General features: G+C 38.7%; 1 protein-coding gene across 1 annotated transcript in view; it reads left to right on the plus strand.

Annotated features, from left to right (window-relative positions):
- Positions 1-24,333, plus strand: part of LOC109878620 (neurexin-3a-like) — a 665,512-nt gene that overhangs the window by 233,026 nt on the left and 408,153 nt on the right. Inside the window, exons 10-15 of the mRNA XM_031787765.1 lie at positions 2,905-3,108; positions 12,525-12,551; positions 16,503-16,622; positions 17,164-17,284; positions 18,798-19,058; positions 23,994-24,184. Of these exons, the coding sequence (XP_031643625.1) occupies positions 2,905-3,108; positions 12,525-12,551; positions 16,503-16,622; positions 17,164-17,284; positions 18,798-19,058; positions 23,994-24,184 (924 nt within the window). The remainder of the gene's footprint in view (positions 1-2,904; positions 3,109-12,524; positions 12,552-16,502; positions 16,623-17,163; positions 17,285-18,797; positions 19,059-23,993; positions 24,185-24,333) is intronic.

Raw genomic sequence — 24,333 nt, forward strand, 5'->3', positions numbered from 1 at the left:
TCCTCCATATCAAACAAATGTCAAACCAAGACCAAGGCCTCTTTTCACAAAGTATCTCAGAGCAGGAGTGCTGATCTCGGATCAGGTGCTTCCTCTTAATAACTATGAATTAAAAGGCACAGCTGATCCTAGAGGATCTGTCCTGAGAATTTTTCTAAATACTGGCCCAGTTGTGACAAGTGACAACGCAGACGCAGTGAACGCAGACTATTGTGAATGAATGAATGAATGAATGAATTAAATAAGTGTTTTTTTCCGGGTCAAATAGCCAGTTGGACTGACACATAAACAAACAATAGAACAATGAAATGATTCACAGTAGCACATCTTCTGGTGTTCTGTGCAGTTCGCACCACAAAATATACATTTACGATAGTAAATAAGGTTACCCAAGCAATAATAAAAACCCTCAAGCAGTAAAACTATAAACTGAGACTACACTCAATCTATACCCTTCACGATATGTGGGGCGGCAGGTAGCCTAGTGGTTAGAGCTTTGAATTTGTAACTGAGAGGTTGCAAGATTGAATCCCTGAGCTGACAAGATAAAATCTGTCGTTCTGCCCCTGAACAAGGCAGTTAACCCACTGTTCCTAGGCCATCATTGAAAATAAGAATTAGTTCTTAACTGACTTGCTGAGTTAAATAAAGGTTCAATAAAAAATGTCTGGAATGAAATATGTCATTTAATTATCGATAGCCTTTTATTCCAGGCCTTGTGTAAAATCAAATTAAATTCAGCAAATGGAAAAACACAGTGAACAAAAATGTATTTCTCCTCATTGCTCAGCCACATAATGCCAGAGAATACCTGGTGTTTTTTTTGCCTGTGGAAGACAACCTGCCACTATGTCTATCATATGAACACTTCACAGTGACATGTCTGTCTGTCTGTCCCTCAGGGCTCTGTAGCTCTGTCAGTTAGTATCAATCTGACAGTCTCTTACTGGGATATTAAACCTCTCTGATCTCTCATCACACTCAACCAGAGACATGATATCAGGAGGTGTTTCATCTCTCTGTTTCAACTCCATTTAGTTCTTTATCTCTCGCTCTCTTTATATATCTCTCTATTTTAATATATCTCTCTTTATATCTCTCTCTATTTTAATATCTCTCTCTTTTATATCTCTCTCTATCTCTCTCTTTATATCTCTCTCTATTTTAATATATCTCTCTCTTTATATCGCTCTCTATTATCTCTCTCTATTTTAATATCTCTCTCTTTATATCTCTCTCTATTATCTCTCTATCTCTCTCTATTTTAATATATCTCTCTTTATATCTCTCTCTATTTTAATATCTCTCTCTTTATATCTCTCTCTTATCTCTCTCGTTATATCTCTCTCTTATCTCTCTCTTTATATCTCTCTCTATTTTAATATCTCTCTCTTTATATCTCTCTCTATTTTAATATCTCTCTCTTTATATCTCTCTCTATTTTAATATCTCTCTTTATATCTCTCTCTATTTTAGTATATCTCTCTTTATATCTCTCTCTATTTTAATATCTCTCTTTATATCTCTCTCTATTTTAGTATATCTCTCTTTATATCTCTCTCTATTTTAATATATCTCTCTTTATATCTCTCTCTATTTTAATATCTCTCTTTATATCTCTCTCTATTTTAGTATATCTCTCTTTATATCTCTCTCTATTTTAATATCTCTCTCTTTATATCTCTCTCTATTTTAATATCTCTCTCTTTATATCTCTCTCTTTATATCTCTCTCTATTTTAATATCTATATCTCTCTCTCTTCTATTGTCTTACTCTATCACTTTCCCCTTTTTCACACTCTCTCCCAACAAACTCACACCTTACCACTTTCCTTCTCACTCCATCTCTCTACCTTTACCTCAATCTTCCACCCCCTCTTCCCATCTCTTCTCCCCCTCTTTCTCTCTCTACTCCCCCTTTTTCTTTCTCTTCTCCCTCTCTCTCGCTCATTCTGTCTTCATTGTACCTTGAGGTGTCTCCCCACTCGTCTCTCCTCTATCCTATTGCACTTGGTATGATGGGTATAAATGTAGCTTTGGGTAGAGCAGCTGATGGTACATAATAAAATATTGATCGGGATGTAATTGTAGAGTTGTTTGCCCCTGCGTTGAGGGAGGGTGTGTGTGATTCCCAGGTGGAGTCTTTACAGCTCTGAGGACGAAAGGAGTGTTTGTGTCTATTGGCTGGATGCCAGGAAGCAATACATAGAAAGAGGGGGAGAGAGAGATAGATGGAGTGAGTGAAAGTGAGAGAGAGAGATTATCTACTTCACTTGCTTTGGCAATGTTAACATGTTTCCCATGCCAATAAAGCCCCTTGATTTGAATGAGAGAGAGAGAGAGAGAGATCCATCTTAAGCCCATTACTTGTACCTAAGCCATCATCTGTGTGCAAACGAGTCCAGTTGAAAGTGCTATCAGGGAGACCACAGCATGCTGAAGACAGATGTACTGTGAGAGAGAAAACAATACATTGAATGAGTCTCTCCTGAAGAGAGTGATGGGGGGAAACGAGCAATGGGCAAAAGCATGGGGAGCGTGTGTGTGTCTGTATGTGAGCGTGCAAGTGAAAATGTCATGTTGTTATGTTGTAGATTTCTCCACCGAAACAAGATGTGTGACAGCAGATGATGTGTCTAACACATTTCTATCCTCTCTCTCTCTCTCTCTCTCTCTTCCGCGCTCTCCCTCTCTCTCTCTCCCTCTCTCTCTCTCTCTCTCTCTCTCTCTCTCTCTCCCTCTCTCTCGCTCTCTCTCTCTCGCTCTCTCTTCCGCTCTCTCCCTCCCTCTCTGTCTCTGTCTCTCTCTCTGTCTCTGTCTCTCTGTCTCTCTCTCTCTATCTCTCTGTCTCTCTGTATCTCTCTCCTTCTGTCCCCCCCTCCCCCTTGCTCTCCCCCATGACAGAGGCGTCCATCCTGAGTTATGATGGCAGTATGTACATGAAGGTGGTGATGCCCCAGGTGATGCACACGGAGGCGGAGGACGTGTCTCTGCGTTTCATGTCCCAGCGGGCCTACGGCCTGCTCATGGCCACCACCTCGCGAGACTCGGCCGACACGCTGCGTCTAGAGCTGGACGGGGGCCGGGTCAAGCTCACGGTCAACCTAGGTATCGTATTACACTACCGACGACACCACATGTTGAAAAACTCTCTCTTTCTGTTTTCCTTTACTGTTTACATCTCTTCATTTTTTCACTTTGTCTTTATCCATTTTTTTGTTGTTATAGTTTGATTTATAGAGTAAAGAACAGCGATCATTTATGGAGTAGTAATTAACAAATATTGATATTTTTGTTTGCATGGACTTTATTGTGATCTGTGTCATAAGATATTGATTGAATAATACTCTTCATTGAAATTACTATACATTTGAACACATTTCTTTCCATTATTTAAGCAGCTTCATTCTGAAATTTGTCACTTAAAAACATGCTGTCTGGCCCATCTTTTGAACAGATAAAACATAGCCATTTTCATAGTCCTAACATTGCATTTTATATAGTCCTAACATTGCATTTTATATAGTCCTAACATTGCATTTTATATAGTCCTAACATTGCATTTTATATAGTCCTAACATTGCATTTTATATAGTCCTAACATTGCATTTTATATAGTCCTAACATAGCATTTTATATAGTCCTAACATAGCATTTTATATAGTCCCAACATAGCATTTTATATAGTCCTAACATAGCATTTTATATAGTCCTAATATAGCATTTTATATAGTCCTAACATAGCATTTTATATAGTCCCAACATAGCATTTTATTTAGTCCGAACAGAACACTACCACTAAACAGGACACTACCGCTAAACAGAACATTACCACTAAACAGAACACTATTGCTAAACAGAACATTACCACTAAACAGAACACTATTGCTAAACAGAACACTATTGCTAAACAGAACACTACTACTAAACAGAACATTACCACTAAACAGAACATTACCACTAAACAGAACATTACCACTAAACAGAACATTACCACTAAACAGAACATTACCACTAAACAGAACATTACCACTAAACAGAACACTATTGCTAAACAGAACACTATTGCTAAACAGAACACTACTACTAAACAGAACATTACCACTAAACAGAACATTACCACTAAACAGAACACTATTGCTAAACAGAACATTACCACTAAACAGAACACTATTGCTAAACAGAACACTACTACTAAACAGAACATTACCACTAAACAGAACACTACCACTAAACAGAAAACTATTGCTAAACAGAACACTACTACTAAACAGAACATTACCACTAAACAGAACACTACCACTAAACAGAACACTATTGCTAAACAGAACACTATTGCTAAACAGAACACTATTGCTAAACAGAACACTACCACTAAACAGAACACTACCACTAAACAGAACACTATTGCTAAACAGAACACTACCACTAAACAGAACACTATTGCTAAACAGAACACTACCACTAAACAGAACACTACCACTAAACAGAACACTATTGCTAAACAGAACATTACCACTAAACAGAACACTATTGCTAAACAGAACATTACCACTAAACAGAACACTATTGCTAAACAGAACACTATTGCTAAACAGAACACTACTACTAAACAGAACATTACCACTAAACAGAACATTACCACTAAACAGAACATTACCACTAAACAGAACATTACCACTAAACAGAACACTATTGCTAAACAGAACACTATTGCTAAACAGAACACTACTACTAAACAGAACATTACCACTAAACAGAACATTACCACTAAACAGAACACTATTGCTAAACAGAACATTACCACTAAACAGAACACTATTGCTAAACAGAACACTACTACTAAACAGAACATTACCACTAAACAGAACACTATTGCTAAACAGAACACTACTACTAAACAGAACATTACCACTAAACAGAACACTACCACTAAACAGAACACTATTGCTAAACAGAACACTATTGCTAAACAGAACACTATTGCTAAACAGAACACTACCACTAAACAGAACACTACCACTAAACAGAACACTATTGCTAAACAGAACACTACCACTAAACAGAACACTATTGCTAAACAGAACACTACCACTAAACAGAACACTACCACTAAACAGAACACTATTGCTAAACAGAACACTACCACTAACCAGAACACTACCACTAAACAGAACACTATTGCTAAACAGAACACTACCACTAGACAGAACACTATTGCTAAACAGAACATTACCACTAAACAGAACACTACCACTAAACAGAACACTATTGCTAAACAGAACACTACTACTAAACAGAACACTACCGCTAAACAGAACACTACTACTAAACAGAACACTATTGCTAAACAGAACACTACTACTAAACAGAACACTACTACTAAACAGAACACTATTGCTAAACAGAACACTACTACTAAACAGAACACTACTACTAAACAGAACACTACCACTAACCAGAACACTACCGCTAAACAGAACACTATTGCTAAACAGAACACTACCACTAGACAGAACACTATTGCTAAACAGAACATTACCACTAAACAGAACACTACCACTAAACAGAACACTATTGCTAAACAGAACACTACTACTAAACAGAACATTACCACTAAACAGAACACTACCACTAAACAGAACACTATTGCTAAACAGAACACTACTACTAAACAGGACACTACCGCTAAACAGAACACTACCACTAAACAGAACACTATTGCTAAACAGAACACTATTGCTAAACAGAACACTACCACTAAACAGAACACTATTGCCAAACAGAACACTACCACTAAACAGAACACTACCACTAAACAGAACACGATTTCTAAACAGAACACTATTGCTAAACAGAACACTACCACTAAACAGAACACTATTGCTAAACAGAACACTACCACTAAACAGAACACTATTGCTAAACATAACACTACCACTAAACAGAACACTATTGCTAAACAGAACACTACCACTAAACAGAACACTATTGCTAAACAGAACATTACCACTAAACAGAACACTATTGCTAAACAGAACATTACCACTAAACAGAACACTATTGCTAAACAGAACACTATTGCTAAACAGAACACTACTACTAAACAGAACATTACCACTAAACAGAACATTACCACTAAACAGAACATTACCACTAAACAGAACATTACCACTAAACAGAACACTATTGCTAAACAGAACACTATTGCTAAACAGAACACTACTACTAAACAGAACATTACCACTAAACAGAACATTACCACTAAACAGAACACTATTGCTAAACAGAACATTACCACTAAACAGAACACTATTGCTAAACAGAACACTACTACTAAACAGAACATTACCACTAAACAGAACACTACCACTAAACAGAACACTATTGCTAAACAGAACACTACTACTAAACAGAACATTACCACTAAACAGAACACTACCACTAAACAGAACACTATTGCTAAACAGAACACTATTGCTAAACAGAACACTATTGCTAAACAGAACACTACCACTAAACAGAACACTACCACTAAACAGAACACTATTGCTAAACAGAACACTACCACTAAACAGAACACTATTGCTAAACAGAACACTACCACTAAACAGAACACTACCACTAAACAGAACACTATTGCTAAACAGAACACTACCACTAACCAGAACACTACCACTAAACAGAACACTATTGCTAAACAGAACACTACCACTAGACAGAACACTATTGCTAAACAGAACATTACCACTAAACAGAACACTACCACTAAACAGAACACTATTGCTAAACAGAACACTACTACTAAACAGAACACTACCGCTAAACAGAACACTACTACTAAACAGAACACTATTGCTAAACAGAACACTACTACTAAACAGAACACTACTACTAAACAGAACACTATTGCTAAACAGAACACTACTACTAAACAGAACACTACTACTAAACAGAACACTACCACTAACCAGAACACTACCGCTAAACAGAACACTATTGCTAAACAGAACACTACCACTAGACAGAACACTATTGCTAAACAGAACATTACCACTAAACAGAACACTACCACTAAACAGAACACTATTGCTAAACAGAACACTACTACTAAACAGAACATTACCACTAAACAGAACACTACCACTAAACAGAACACTATTGCTAAACAGAACACTACTACTAAACAGGACACTACCGCTAAACAGAACACTACCACTAAACAGAACACTATTGCTAAACAGAACACTATTGCTAAACAGAACACTACCACTAAACAGAACACTATTGCCAAACAGAACACTACCACTAAACAGAACACTACCACTAAACAGAACACGATTTCTAAACAGAACACTATTGCTAAACAGAACACTACCACTAAACAGAACACTATTGCTAAACAGAACACTACCACTAAACAGAACACTATTGCTAAACATAACACTACCACTAAACAGAACACTATTGCTAAACAGAACACTACCACTAAACAGAACACTATTGCTAAACAGAACACTACCACTAAACAGAACACTATTGCTAAACAGAACACTACCACTAAACAGAACACTACCACTAAACAGAACACTATTGCTAAACAGAACACTACCACTAAACAGAACACTATTGCTAAACAGAACACTACCACTAGACAGAACACTATTGCTAAACAGAACATTACCACTAAACAGAACACTACCATTAAACAGAACATTACCACTAAACAGAACACTACCACTAAACAGAACACTATTGCAAAACAGAACACTACCACTAAACTGAACACTACCACTAAACAGAACACTATTGGCTAAACAGAACACTACCACTAAACAGAACACTATTGCTAAACAGAACACTACCACTAAACAGAACACTACCACTAAACAGAACACTATTGCTAAACAGAACACTACCACTAGACAGAACACTATTGCTAAACAGAACATTACCACTAAACAGAACACTACCACTAAACAGAACACTATTGCTAAACAGAACACTACTACTAAACAGAACACTACCGCTAAACAGAACACTACTACTAAACAGAACACTATTGCTAAACAGAACACTACTACTAAACAGAACACTACTACTAAACAGAACACTATTGCTAAACAGAACACTACTACTAAACAGAACACTACTACTAAACAGAACACTACCACTAACCAGAACACTACCGCTAAACAGAACACTATTGCTAAACAGAACACTACCACTAGACAGAACACTATTGCTAAACAGAACATTACCACTAAACAGAACACTACCACTAAACAGAACACTATTGCTAAACAGAACACTACTACTAAACAGAACATTACCACTAAACAGAACACTACCACTAAACAGAACACTATTGCTAAACAGAACACTACTACTAAACAGGACACTACCGCTAAACAGAACACTACCACTAAACAGAACACTATTGCTAAACAGAACACTATTGCTAAACAGAACACTACCACTAAACAGAACACTATTGCCAAACAGAACACTACCACTAAACAGAACACTACCACTAAACAGAACACGATTTCTAAACAGAACACTATTGCTAAACAGAACACTACCACTAAACAGAACACTATTGCTAAACAGAACACTACCACTAAACAGAACACTATTGCTAAACATAACACTACCACTAAACAGAACACTATTGCTAAACAGAACACTACCACTAAACAGAACACTATTGCTAAACAGAACACTACCACTAAACAGAACACTATTGCTAAACAGAACACTACCACTAAACAGAACACTACCACTAAACAGAACACTATTGCTAAACAGAACACTACCACTAAACAGAACACTATTGCTAAACAGAACACTACCACTAGACAGAACACTATTGCTAAACAGAACATTACCACTAAACAGAACACTACCATTAAACAGAACATTACCACTAAACAGAACACTACCACTAAACAGAACACTATTGCAAAACAGAACACTACCACTAAACTGAACACTACCACTAAACAGAACACTATTGGCTAAACAGAACACTACCACTAAACAGAACACTATTGCTAAACAGAACACTACCACTAAACAGAACACTACCACTAAACAGAACACTACCACTAAACAGAACACGATTTCTAAACAGAACACTATTGCTAAACAGAACACTACCACTAAACAGAACACTATTGCTAAACAGAACACTACCACTAAACAGAACACTACCACTAAACAGAACACTACCACTAAACAGAACACGATTTCTAAACAGAACACTATTGCTAAACAGAACACTACCACTAAACAGAACACTATTGCTAAACAGAACACTACCACTAAACAGAACACTATTGCTAAACAGAACACTATTGCTAAACAGAGCACTACCACTAACCAGAACACTACCACTAAACAGAACACTATTGCTAAACAGAACACTACCACTAAACAGAACACTACCACTAAACAGAACACTATTGCTAAACAGAACATTACCACTAAACAGAACACTACCACTAAACAGAACACTACCACTAAACAGAACACTACCACTAAACAGAACACTACCACTAAACAGAACACTACCACTAGACAGAACACTATTGCTAAACAGAACACTACCACTAAACAGAACACTCCCACTAAACAGAACACTACCACTAACCAGAACACTACCACTAAACAGAACATTATTGCTAAACGGAACACTACCACTAAACGGAACACTACCACTAAACGGAACACTACCACTAAACAGAACACAATTGCTAAACAGAACAATACCACTACACAGAACACTACCACTAAACAGAACACTATTGCTAAACAGAACACTACCACTAAACAGAACACTACCACTAAACAGAACACTACCACTAAACAGAACACTATTGCTAAACAGAACAATACCACTAAACAGAACACTATTGCTAAACAGAACACTAACACTAAACAGAACACTACCACTAAACAGAACACTATTGCTAAACAGAACACTACCACTAAACAGAACACTATTGCTAAACAGAACAATACCACTAAACAGAACACTATTGCTAAACAGAACACTAACACTAAACAGAACACTACCACTAAACAGAACACTATTGCTAAACAGAACACTAACACTAAACAGAACAATACCACTAAACAGAACACTATTGCTAAACAGAACACTAACACTAAACAGAACACTACCACAAACCCAAATACTATTGCTAAACAGAACACTACCACAAACCCGAATACTATTGCTAAACAGAACACTACCACAAACCCGAATACTATTGCTAAACAGAACACTACCACAAACCCGAATACTATTGCTAAACAGAACACTACCACAAACCCAAATACTATTGCTAAACAGAACACTACCACAAACCCGAATACTATTGCTAAACAGAACACTACCACAAACCCGAATACTATTGCTAAACAGAACACTACCACAAACCCAAATACTATTGCTAAACAGAACACTACCACAAACCCGAATACTATTGCTAAACAGAACACTTTTACTATTATAATATAATGTATATAATATGTCTTTGTTAGCATTGTAAAATGCTGTGACTTTCTAAGAGCTGTCCGCATGCTTCCCAGAATAAACAGTTTGGAAGAATTTGTGCATATATTATGACAACATTTTAGATCATTTCTGACTACGGCGTCTCAAAATGGACAAATGTTACTATTGTAGCTGTTTTCTAGTTTGTCAAGCGAATGTCTTTTAAGGGAGTATAGGAGAACACTCATTCGGTCCGCCAGCAGAACTGAACGATTCTGATGCCTCCAACTCATTCTCACTTAGAGGAAATTGACAAACAAAAAGCTCTACTTTACATTTCCACTAACATCATCTTCTTGTCATCAAGTTGTAACTTCTTGACTTTTGGTTTTGTATTTGTTCTCCTTTTCTCTGTTTATGGTGTACTCATACTATATACACTCTCTGCGAACAACTCCATTTCCCATCATGCTTTGTCAAAAGATGGTATTCACCCCTTCAAAGGCCTTAAGCCTGCGGCCCGTCAGGCGAACAGCCCGAGAACAGAGCCCAGCCAAACCTGCAGCTGGCTGCCCCCCCCCCCCTCAGACAACCAACACCACTGTGTTGCATAAAGGAAAGAAGCACTGGTTGACATTACCTGTATTTACACATTTTATCCTTAAGATTGAATAAAGCTTTATCAAATCTGGATATTTGTCATAATAGTTTGTTGTCATTATTATAATAGGTACAGTAGTATTGATAGGCTATGTTACTTATTGAAGTAGTTCAATAAGTTGTACTTTTACCTATATACAAGTGCAATGCAACTACCATTATTTGTTTGCACAAAATGACTCTACGCAATTAACGTTTTGTATGAAGTGCAGTGTCAATAACGAGCATCACATATCCACATTTAAGTGTTGAAGAGGTAGATATTCTTTATGCGTTTCATCTAAACTCATATGATACATAATTTCATAGAAACAACAGATATTTCTACAGTCTCTATCCTGTGCTGTTAGATACAAGGGTCTTATGCCTCTGCATGGTTCTGGTGCTGATTGGATCGCGGCTGTTCGCTCCCACTTTTCTGTTGCGGTTGACGACACATGAAACCCACCAGCCACATGGTGACACACCCAGAATGTCCATCGTAGGATCCCAAAGGCCATCTCAAAATGGCAGCCCTATAAACCTGTACAACAGGCAGGAATCTGTTGTCAAATGATCTTTCACTAATCAATTCACCTTTTGATATTGATATTCACTATCTCAAATTGCAAATATGATTTTTGTTTGCTATGTACTTCCAGTGTCAATTAGAACAGCATTTCACTGGGTTTCAAAGATCCGTGGCTCCATAATGAAAATCTAACACCACCTTCTTGCTATTATCAGACATATGATTTGAATAGTCTGTTTAGTCAACAGGTTGGTGTGAAGGCTTTGGAGTTGTAGACTTTGAGCTTAAAAATAAAGGAAACTCCTCCAAAATGAAAGTCTATGCTGGGATGAAGAATCTATGTGGTTGGTAAAATAAAAGCGGCCATTTTCAAAATGTTGACAGCCAGTGTCCTTGTTATGCGTCTTTAAATAAATGACATGTGTATAATCTAAGTGTTATAGTAGTGGTGACAGAACTCAGTTAATTTCATGACTGTAACAAGTGCTGCAAAAGTGCTATGTACATTTTACCACACAACACTCAACTAATGACCATATAAAGCCATAACAATTTTTGTATATGGCCCAAGAATTTGACATTTGTGAACATATTAAATCTACCTAGTACATTACTAGTTTTACAATCATATTGCAACTGGAGTCAAACTTGTACAATTCAAGCCAGCAATTTGTAATGTAAGCTAACAGTCTAACACCTAAGAATGTATAGAGACCCCTCCCCTTTTACAAAATGGCCGCATCTCTGCATGTGGACGTCCCCGGAAGGGTGGAATTCTTGTTGTTGGATGTCTGCAGCTATAACCTTGAAGGATGCAATTTCATCTGTCATTTATTCTTCCCCATCTAGACTGTGTCAGGATAAACTGTACTTCCAGTAAGTTAACACTCAAGTTTCATTTTGCTCTTGTATTATGATACTCTACTGTTTAAAGGAATGTGTTATTTGAAGTTTGTCTTTCTTATAGTGTTGGTTGGAGAATGGCTAATGGGTGTGTCTGTCTGTTCAACTGGTCAGACCATCAGTAGACTATTGACAACACAAACATCCAAACTAGAAACAGACAAGGTGGTGATTTGTTAATCTCTTCAGGTTTTGGGTTTTATTTAAGGCAATATTTTCTTAAATAAGAACATTTCATGTTATAGGATCCTGTGACAGATTGTTTTGTATGAATGTATTTTAGTCATATAAGTAGTTTCACTGTAATAAAAGTTTGGTTTAACAAAATGTTAAACAATATGCTTTCCCTGTTTAGAGACATATGATTATATAACCCTTTTTATAATCTCTAGTATATGTTTTCTTTTAAATGGCAGATAGGTTATTTAGCAGTTTGTTTTTTTGAGAAAAGTTGAGATTAAGAAATCACCACCTATTATGTAACTAAATGTAAAACAAATTGTTACATGCAAACAAAGCTTCATCATAGGTGAACAATGGAGAACACCTGTTTAGTAGAAGTAACCCGATTATACAACATGATAACGAGATACAGTCTATAGAGACGTTATTCATACAGTGTAGGTCCTATCCGTGTGAAATGCCACAGTTGAAGAGTCCATGGTTACTGTAGGATTTGTGTTAGATTGTTAATTTGGTGAGATTTATTTGCATCTAAATGTTTTAGCCTCTAAGTCTGAGCTTCGATTTGACATTAGAATAGGGATTTTGGGTCTTAGTACAGTCAACAATAACTGCTTTTACTCATGATTAGGGCTCGGAAACCTCCAGTGTACAGGATGTGTGTGTGTGTGTGTGTGTGTGTGTGTGTGTGTGTGTGTGTGTGTGTGTGTGTGTGTGTGTGTGTGTGTGTGAGTGACAAATATGATTAATATTATTATATTGGCCATTAATGTCGGACGATATGGGCCTCTGTCCAATGTATTTGTATCACTGTTTAATCCATTGAAAATAATAAATATAAGATGAAGAAAAAGGATTGGAAAAGAAATAAGTTCTTCACTGTCGCGCTCACTATCCTCAAACTCCCTGTCATAAATCAACCAAGGCGCAGCGTGCATGTAGTTCCACATCTTTTAATGAAAGTGAAATAACCAAAAAACAAACAGGTAAACAGCAAAGACCGTGACGCAACCGAGGTGCACACAAACACACACGGAAGAAGAATTACCCACAAAACACAGGTGGGGAAAAGGGTACCTAAGTATGGTTCTCAATCAGCGACAACGATTGACAGCTGCCTCTGATTGGGAACCATACCAGGCCAAACACATAGAAATAGAAAACATAGAAAAAACATAGAATGCCCACTCCAACTCATGCCCTGACCAAACCAAAATAGAGACATGAAAAAGGAACTAAGGTCAGGACGTGACATTCACAGGATTTGATTTTACGCGTATTATTCATTCGTAGCTCCTTACTGGGCTATAGACCAATCTTTCCTTGACGCGTTACACTAAGTAAACCTATACTGTTAGGTTGAAGTGTCATGGTAGGGAGTTGGGTGTCGTGACAAACAATGGATGTTATGCCCAAATGTTAAGCAAGTGCGGTGCTAAGAGTGTCCAACTCTATGTTAACGTTACAGCCTTTTAGTGAAGCAAAATCTGGCGTGTCATATTTAGTCTTTGTGAAGGATGTTCCTCTATGTCATTCAAATGTGTTTTGAGGAGACGCAAAAAAAACTTTGCCGGTTACAAAGCTACGTTCTGATGTATTGGTTCATTGTCACTTCATAGAGACTGGTCCAAATTTTACGTTTCGGCCAAATTACCACCGACATTTCCATGATGAGTGCTGGCTGAGAATTATGGATATACTGACAAGATTCATGTCTCTCTGCCCTGACAATTGGAGTCATTGTCCACATAGCACCACAGCGGGCTGCCTAGCTCCCGCCTATCCTTTCTTTGGATTGGTGGATGCATCTCATTATTGTAATATTTTTTTTTTTAAGTAATTGATGAGGGTGGGTGACTTCAATTGCCTGTATTCAATGGAAAGAAATGCTATGCTACTAGCCTCATTCCATGAATATGCCTAGCCATCTCGAGACAACTCCGATATAAAGTATATCGGTACACTCCTAACAACCTAAGCATTATGAAACTCATATTTGATCAAATAAACCTCATGTAGCAAATTAGGCACCCATTTTTTTGGTCGACCAAATTTGACACTCTCTCATTGACTTCCATATAAACTCCTTGCTTGATGGGCAAAACAATGAAAAAAATGCCAATCGATGAAAACACAGCTAAATACCTTGAACATGTGTCCTATGTAGTTTATTTCCAACTGGTTAGCATGAGGCAGCTGTTTCTTCAGAGCCTAGGCCCCCAAAAATTGCTGGAATCATTGCAGTTTATCATCCCTCTTACTAGACACAGTTTAAAAAAATATATATAGTCTTTCTGGTGTTCCTAAATTCTTGAATTAATGTTCTTTCCTCAAATGTAAGAAATCAGCTTTCTTAGAATCTTTGTGGGGCTGTTTTAAACCACAATACATTCAGAAAATGAATATATATATTTTTTCATTACAGCTATAATTATACAAATATTGGCAGATATATCGGTTAACAGTGAATATTTTTTACTCTAATATCGGAATCGGATCCCAAAATCCCATATCGGTCAGGCTCTACCTATAATGTCTGGGGCTAAGTAATGAAGGAAATAGCTATGGCATTTCAGGACAAACAACAGATAACATCAGGCTGGTCTCAAATAGCCTTTGTTATTAAAGAGCCATACAGTAAAGCATGTCTTAGTTATGAGGAATATTACGTGCTTTAGTGAAAATAATGTGAAGACTAAAATAGTCTAAAATAATGACCATACCACACCAATACTGGACCCAATATCTGCAGCTTGCATAACAAAACAAATCAAGGTTTTAACACTGCCAACTGACAGCAGAAGGAAACAAGAAACTGTCCAAATCAATACAGCATCCCTCCAGGGGCTCTGTGCTCGTCTGCTTCTGTCTGGCATACTCTGTTTGTGCTGACTTCAAATGAACAGCACACACACACCCATGACAGGGTGAGAACACACACACACACACACACACACACACACACACACACACACACACACACACACACACACACACACACACACACAGTGCAGTAGGCTGTCCAGATCACAGGACTTTACTGGTACTTAGAGGGATTGTGGTAATACCAAGCAACAGCTATGGCGGTTTACCTGGCTGTGAAAGATACATTAATAACCTAGTATACTTGTAGGTAAGACTTTACAGTCCTTTTTAACCTAGTATACTTGTAGGTAACACTTTACAGTCATTTTTAACCTAGTATTCATCTACTAATAACTGATTTGGAAAAGTGGAAGGGATTTCGAGTCACTATGATGAGTAAAAGCTGTGTAATTGTTGCATTGACTGCAGTGTTTTTCTGCTCAATACATATTTAAAATCGTACATTTTCGCAAACAAGGTGCTAGTCCAGTGTGCAGTCATGTTGTTTTAGAAGAAAAGTATTCTTTGTTGCTTTTTAAAACAGTACCTGAACTATTTATTTCCTAAATATAACCAAACCTTTGCTTTCCACAGTATGCAATTTTAAAAGTGACGAAAAATTAGATGCTCAAATGATCCCAAATTTAAATGAATCAGAAGACAAGTCAGTTTGACATGTCAAGCTGCTCTGCTATCATCATCTGCAATATACGCCTTCAATTACCCTGCTTCTTTCAGTGGTTATAAATAAGCTCATTATATCGCCTCCTCTATCGAAAAAGGCCCAATGTAACAACCCCTATTGGAAAGTGGAAAGCAAAGGTTTGGTTGGTGATGCAGGATGACTTTAACTTTGTGACCAACCATCGTTCTCAGGCAAGGGACCCGAGACCCTGTATGCTGGGCAAAAACTCAATGATAATGAGTGGCATACGGTGCGCGTGGTCCGCCGGGGAAAAACCTACAAGCTCACGGTGGACGATGACATAGCAGAAGGTATTATATCATCTACAGTCTGAGAGAAACAAGGGGTCCACTTCATTTCAACTCCAGTCAATTCAGAAAGTTAAGCAGATTCCAATTCCAATGTCACCTAATTGAAAAGCATGGAAGAGAATTGGAATTGGAAGTTCAATCTACTTCCTGAATCGAAATGGAAGTGACCCCAAACCTGGAGAAAAGTCCCTCATCTGCCACTGATTGTATGGGTGACATGTAAAGGAGTTCTGGCACAGTTTAAGGATGGCATGAATTACAACATTTGCTAATTAAGATGAACTATCCTTTCAGTGTTTTCTTATGCTATTTTTGAAGTCATTATTTGAGAAGGGTGACTATAAACTGTTGACGTCAATTAATAGGTCTGAATTGTTCTTGCTGAAGTTAATTAATTTGTAGTATTATGTTGTATTGAACCATATTGTACTGGCCAATATTCACCACCTATTTAAATCCAGCCCTTTGTGTTAGTATCAGACGCTGTTTCTTTTTATTTTCTATCTTGTTTTCTTTCTTTCCACCCCATCCTCTACTCCAGGCCAGATGGCGGGTGACCACACCCGTTTGGAGTTCCACAACATCGAGACGGGCATCATGACGGAGAGACGCTTCATCTCGACCATCCCCTCTAGCTTCATTGGACACCTACAGAGTCTCAGGTTCCTCTTTGCCCATATTCTTTGTTATATACTCTGTTATATACTTTATCATATACTTTGTTATATACTTTGTTTTATACTTTGTTATATACTTTGTTATACTTTGTTATATACTTTGTTATATACTTTGTTATATACTTTGTCAGATTCTTTGTCATATACTTTGTCATATACTTTGTTTTAAACTTTGTCAGATTCTTTGTTATATACTTTGTTATACTTTGTTATATACTTTGTTTTATACTTTGTTATATACTTTGTTATATACTTTGTCAGATTCTTTGTCATATACTTTGTCATATACTTTGTTTTAAACTTTGTCAGATTCTTTGTCGTATACTTTGTTATATACTTTGCTATATTATTTGTCATATGCTTTGTTATATAATTTGCTATATAGTTTGTCATATACTTTGTTAAATACTTTGTTATACACTTTGCCATATATTTTGTTAAATACTTTGTTATACACTTTGCCATATACTTTGTTATATACTTTATATACTTTGCCATATTCTTTGTTAAATTCTTTGTTATATACTTTGTTAAATACTGTACTTTGTTGAAGTCGGAAGTTTACATACACTTCGGTTGGAGTCATTAAAACACATTTTTCAACCACTCCAAATGTCTTGTTAACAAACTATAGTTTTGGCAAGTTGGTTAGGACATCTACATGCATGACACAAGTCATTTTTCCAACAATTGTTTACAGACAGATTATTTCAGATTATTTCACTTCTAGCTCACTGTATCACAATTCCAGTGGGTCAGAAGTTTACGTGCACTAAGTTCTCTGCCATTAAACAGCTTGGAAAATTCCAGAAAATTATGTCATGGCTTTAGAAGCTTCTGATAGGCTAATTGACATAATTTGAGTCAATTGGAGGTGTACCTGTGTATATATAACAAAGTATTGAGATAAACTTGTTATTGACCAAATACTTATTTTCCACCATAATTTGCAAATAAAAAATTCTACAACAAATCCTTTTTTCTAATTTTGTCTGTCATAGTTGAAGTGTACCTATGATGAAAATTACAGGCCTCTCTCATCCTTTTAAGTGGGAGAACTTGCACAATTGGTGGCTGACTAAATACTTTTTTGCCCCACTGTACGTTGTTATATACTTTGTCATATACTTTGTCATATTCTTTGTTATATTCTTTGTTCTATACTTTGTTGTATTATTTCTGCTATATAATGTTAGAATCTTTATTTCACCCAGAAAGACACAACAGTTTACAAACGCTTTACAGGCAATGCAAGAAGATTTGAATGTGACAACTATGCCATCCGATGGAATATGTTGACATTGTTGAAATGATATCTGTTCTGGAGAAAGCCTATCTAAATCATGTAACATGGTTGTTATGTTTGGCTTTACTTCAGCAGGTGTTGTTGATAACTTTGTCTCTAGCGAACGACAGGTCCCTTCCTGTGAACAAGATAGGGGTTTCTCTGTTTACATGCATCAGATAATATATTTATTCCCCACTCTACTTACTCCAGGTTCAACGGTATGCTGTATATAGATCTCTGTAAGAACGGAGACATCGACTTCTGTGAGCTCAACGCCCGCTTTGGTATGCGCTCCATCATCGCTGACCCTGTGACCTTCAAGTCTAAGAGCAGCTACCTGAGCCTGGCCACCCTGCAGGCCTACACCACCATGCACCTCTTCTTTCAGTTCAAAACCACCTCACCCGATGGATTCATACTGTTCAACAGTGGAGACGGCAACGACTTCATCGCTGTGGAGCTGGTTAAAGGGTGAGTGGGATCCCGCCTGGTGTTAGACTTTCCTTGTTGACTTTCCTTTTGTTCCGGCACCACTATGAAAGACAACCGGTACACAGGGATGGTCACCACAGTAAGAGACTTTAACGAATACAGTAGTCGGATCTTAATTTGACCCATTTTGCTGCAGGGGGAAAATAATCCGCCAGCAGGAGAATTTGAATGCCTGAAGAGATATGTAGAATCGCCATTAGTGTCAACTGGAAGAGGTGATTGAATTCAATGCAGTACCTACATGGTGCCTTAGACTGCAGGGCCACTGGGCGCCAGTTCAAGTAGCTTATGTAGGATATGTGCAGGCTACGTGCAGGCTACGTGCAGGCTACGTGCAGGCTACGTGCAGGCTACGTGCAGGCTACGTGCAGGCTACGTGTAGGATATGTGCAGGCTACGTGCAGGCCACAGTGTCTTGTGTAAATGCATATGTGGACTTTAATAAATTGACATTTTTAGGGGGTTAGATGTGTTTCTCATTAGGGAATTTCTTTATTTATTTTTATCAGTTGTTTTATTTCATATGCAAATTAAATCTAATTTTATTTGTCGCATGCGCCGAATACAGTTCAAGAAAAAGAGTTAAGAAAATATTGACTAAATAAACTAAAGTAAGAAATGAAATAAAAAGTAACACAATAAAATTAAATAACAATAATGAGGCTAGATAAAGGGGATACCGATACCAGGTCAATGTTTTGTTTTTTTATTTATTTATTTAACCTTTATTTAACCAGGTAGGCTAGTTGAGAACACCTTTATTTAACCAGGTAGGCTAGTTGAGAACACCTTTATTTAACGAGGTAGGCTAGTTGAAAACACCTTTATTTAACCAGGTAGGCTAGTTGAGAACACCTTTATTTAACCAGGTAGGCTAGTTGAGAACACCTTTATTTAACGAGGTAGGCTAGTTGAGAACACCTTTATTTAACCAGGTAGGCTAGTTGAGAACACCTTTATTTAACCAGGTAGGCTAGTTGAGAACACCTTTATTTAACCAGGTAGGCTAGTTGAGAACACCTTTATTTAACCAGGTAGGCTAGTTGAGAACACCTTTATTTAACGAGGTAGGCTAGTTGAAAACACCTTTATTTAACCAGGTAGGCTAGTTGAGAACACCTTTATTTAACCAGGTAGGCTAGTTGAAAACACCTTTATTTAACCAGGTAGGCTAGTTGAGAACACCTTTATTTAACCAGGTAGGCAGGTTGAGAACACCTTTATTTAACCAGGTAGGCAGGTTGAGAACACCTTTATTTAACCAGGTAGGCAGGTTGAGAACACCTTTATTTAACCAGGTAGGCTAGTTGAAAACACCTTTATTTAACCAGGTAGGCTAGTTGAGAACACCTTTATTTAACCAGGTAGGCTAGTTGAGAACACCTTTATTTAACCAGGTAGGCAGGTTGAGAACACCTTTATTTAACCAGGTAGGCTAGTTGAGAACACCTTTATTTAACCAGGTAGGCAAGTTGAGAAAAAGTTCTCATTTACAATTGCGACCTGGCCGAGATAAAGCAAAGCAGTTCGACAGATACAACAACACAGAGTTACACATGGAGTAAAAACAAACATACAGTCAATAATACAGTATAAACAAGTCTATATACGATGTGAGCAAATGAGGTGAGAAGGGAGGTAAAGGCAAAAAAAAAGACCATGGTGGCAAAGTAAATACAATATAGCAAGTAAAACACTGGAATGGTAGATTTGCAGTGGAAGAAAGTGCAAATGTGAGGAGGTACACGTGAGTCGAGGAAGTGTAAAAACAAAGGGGGTCTTGACAGTCTTGACTTGGGTGACTAAAGTCTTTGACAATTTTTTGTGCCGTCCAATAGGCAGTATAAATGGAAAGATAGGCCTCAGGGCCTGTATTGGTCCAGCTGCTGACCCCGGCACATATATGAGCAGGAGTCAACCCCACTGCCCTTTGACCCCTGCCTGCCACTATCTCCCCCCACCTACGCACTACCTCCCTGATCTTTCCCTTCATCCTCCTATCTTTCCCTACCTCCCCTATCATTCCCTTCCTCCCCTACCTCCTCTATCTTTCCTCACCTCCCCCTATCTTTCCATATCTTTCACTACCCCCCTAACTTTAACTACCGACCCCTATCTTTCCATATCTTTCACTACCCCCCTAACTTTCACTACCAACCCCTATCTTTCCTTTTATTTGCCTACCTCCCCCTACATTTACCTACCTCCCCCTATCTTTACCTACCTCCCCCTACATTTCCCTACCTCCCCCTATCTGTCCCTACCTCATCCTATCTTTCCTTACCTCCCCCTTATCTTTTCCTACCTCCCCCTTATCTTTTCCTACCTCCCGCTATTTTTCCTTTGATTTCCCTTCCTCCAAGATCTTTCCCTACCTCTCCCTACCTCTCCCTGTCTTTCCTTACCTCCCCCTACTTTTCACTACCTCCCCCTATCTGTCCCTACCTCCCCCTATATTTCCCTACCTCCCCTATCTTTCCCTACCTCCTCCTATCTTTCCCTACCTCCCCCTATCTTTCCCTACCTCCCCCTATCTTTCCCTACCTCCCCCTATCTTTCCCTACCTCCTCCTATCTTTCCCTACCTCCCCTCTGTCCCTACCTCCTCCTATCTTTCCTTAATTCCCCCTTATCTTTCCCTACCTCCCCTATCTTTCCCTACCTCCTCCTATCTTTCCTTAATTCCCCCTTATCTTTCCCTCCCTCCCCTATCTGTCCCTACCTCCTCCTATATTTCCTTAATTCCCCCTTATCTTTCCCTACCTCCCCTATCTGTCCCTACCTCCTCCTATCTTTCCTTAATTCCCCCTTATCTTTCCCTCCCTCCCCTATCTGTCCCTACCTCCTCCTATCTTTCCTTAATTCCCCCTTATCTTTCCCTCCCTCCCCTATCTGTCCCTACCTCCTCCTATCTTTCCTTAATTCCCCCTTATCTTTCCCTACCTCCCCTATCTGTCCCTACCTCCTATCTTTCCTTAATTCCTCCTATCTCCCCTATCTTTCCCTACCCCCCCTATTTTTCCTTTTATTTCCCTACGTCCCCTACCTTTCCCTACCTCTCCCTCTTTCCCTTCATCCTCCTATCTTTCCCTACCTCCCCTATCTTTCACTACCTCCCCCTACTTTTCCTTTTATTTGCCTACCTCCCCCTACCTTTCCCTACCTCCCCCTATCTTTCCTTTTATTTGCCTACCTCCCCCTACCTTTCCCTACCTCCCCCTACCTTTCCCTACCTCCCCTATCTTTCCTTACCTCCCCTATCTTTCCTTTTATTTGCCTACCTCCCCCTACCTTTCCCTACCTCCCCTATCTTTCCCTACCTCCCCTATCTTTCCTTTTATTTGCCTACCTCCCCCTACCTTTCCCTACCTCCCCTATCTTTCCCTACCTCCCCTATCTTTCCCTACCTCCCCTATCTTTCCTTTTATTTGCCTACCTCCCCCTACCTTTCCCTACCTCCCCTATCTTTCCCTACCTCCCCTATCTTTCCCTACCTCCCCCTATCTTTCCTTTTATTTGCCTACCTCCCCCTACCTTTCCCTAACCTCCCCCTATCTTTCCCTACCTCCCCCATCTTTCCTTTTATTTGCCTACCTCCCCCTACCTTTCCCTACCTCCCCCTATCTTTCCTTACCTCCCCCTTATCTTTCCTACCTCCCCCTACTTTTCCCAACCTCCCCCTATCTTTCCTTACCTCCCCCTTATCTTTTCCTACCTCCCCCTTATCTTTCCCTCCTCCCGCTATTTTTCCTTTTATTTCCCTACCTCTCCCTACCTCTCCCTGTCTTTCCTTACCTCCCCTATCTTTCCCTACCTCTCCCTGTCTTTCCCTTCATCCTCCTATCTTTCCCTACCTCCCCCTATCTTTCCTTACCTCCCCCTATTTTTCCCTACCTCCCCCTATTTTTCCCTACCTCCCCCTATTTTTCCCTACCTCCCCCTATCTTTCCCTACCTCCCCCTATCCTTCCCTACCTCCCCCTATCTGTCCTAACCTCCCCCTTATCTTTACCTTCCACCCCTATCTTTCCTACCTCTCCCTTCCTCCCCTATCTTTCCATACCTCCCCCTATTCTTCCTCTCCCTATCTTTCCTCACCTCCCCCTATCTTTCCATATCTTTCCCTACCTCCCCCTATCTTTCCCTACCTCCCCCTATCTTTCCCTACCTCCCCCTATCTTTCCCTACCTCCCCCTATCTTTCCCTACCTCCCCTATCTTTCCCTACCTCCCCCTATCTTTCCATTCCTATTTTTCAATAATATATTGGCTACTGTTGATCTCTTTTTGGGGTGGTTTTTGGCCTTTAAAATCGGAGTCGTTCTCTTTCATGCGCCGTTGCACTTCATTCCGTTTGCTTCCGTACTGTTCTCAATTTCATCTTGTCTTTACATGTGATATTATAGGCCTGTATATGTGATTAGTTTTGAAAGGCTACATTAGACTATAGTTTTAGGTGTAGCCTACTGTATGGCTGTATTTCAGATACACTTGTATGTTGTAGTGGACACCATCATCTATCGTGTTATTAAAGTTATTATTACTATAAAAACCAACTGTTGTTGATGTTTTCTGGATGTATTTCAGATACATTTGTTTGTACATTTTAATGTTACAGCGTTTTTTCAGTGAACATGTCTAAATTACGACGCTCATTTTAATTTCCTGATGGTAGGAAGATGGGAGAAAAAATGTTACAAAAGGGTCATCAAATTAGGATCCGACATCTGTATCTCTAGATAAATTACTTTGAACTACAATGGATAAATGTAACCATTTTGACATGTTCTAATCGTTGACCAACCACTCCACTCACAGAGGCCAAGATGCCTAGAGGTGATCTCCCCTGCTGCACCACCCCTATCGGTACAACAGGTGTTCTATTCAGTGACCAGGGTAACCTTTCACCTCCCTCAGGTACATCCACTATGTGTTTGATCTTGGCAATGGGCCCAACGTCATCAAGGGCAACAGCGACCGGGCTCTACATGACAACCAGTGGCACAATGTGGTCATCACTCGTGACAACAGCAACATTCACACTCTGAAGGTGGACGCCAAGGCAACCAGTCAGGTGGTCAACGGAGCCAAGAACCTCGACCTGAAAGGTAGAGTATATAACAGAGGGAGTTTATTGACCTGACAGGTAGACTATATAACAGAGGTAGTTCAGTGACCTGACAGGTAGAGTATATAACAGAGGGAGTTTATTGACCTGACAGGTAGAGTATATAACAGAGGTGGTTCAGTGACCTGA

Source organism: Oncorhynchus kisutch, linkage group LG14 (assembly GCF_002021735.2).
Source record: "Oncorhynchus kisutch isolate 150728-3 linkage group LG14, Okis_V2, whole genome shotgun sequence".
Classification (NCBI taxonomy): Eukaryota; Metazoa; Chordata; class Actinopteri; order Salmoniformes; family Salmonidae; genus Oncorhynchus; species Oncorhynchus kisutch.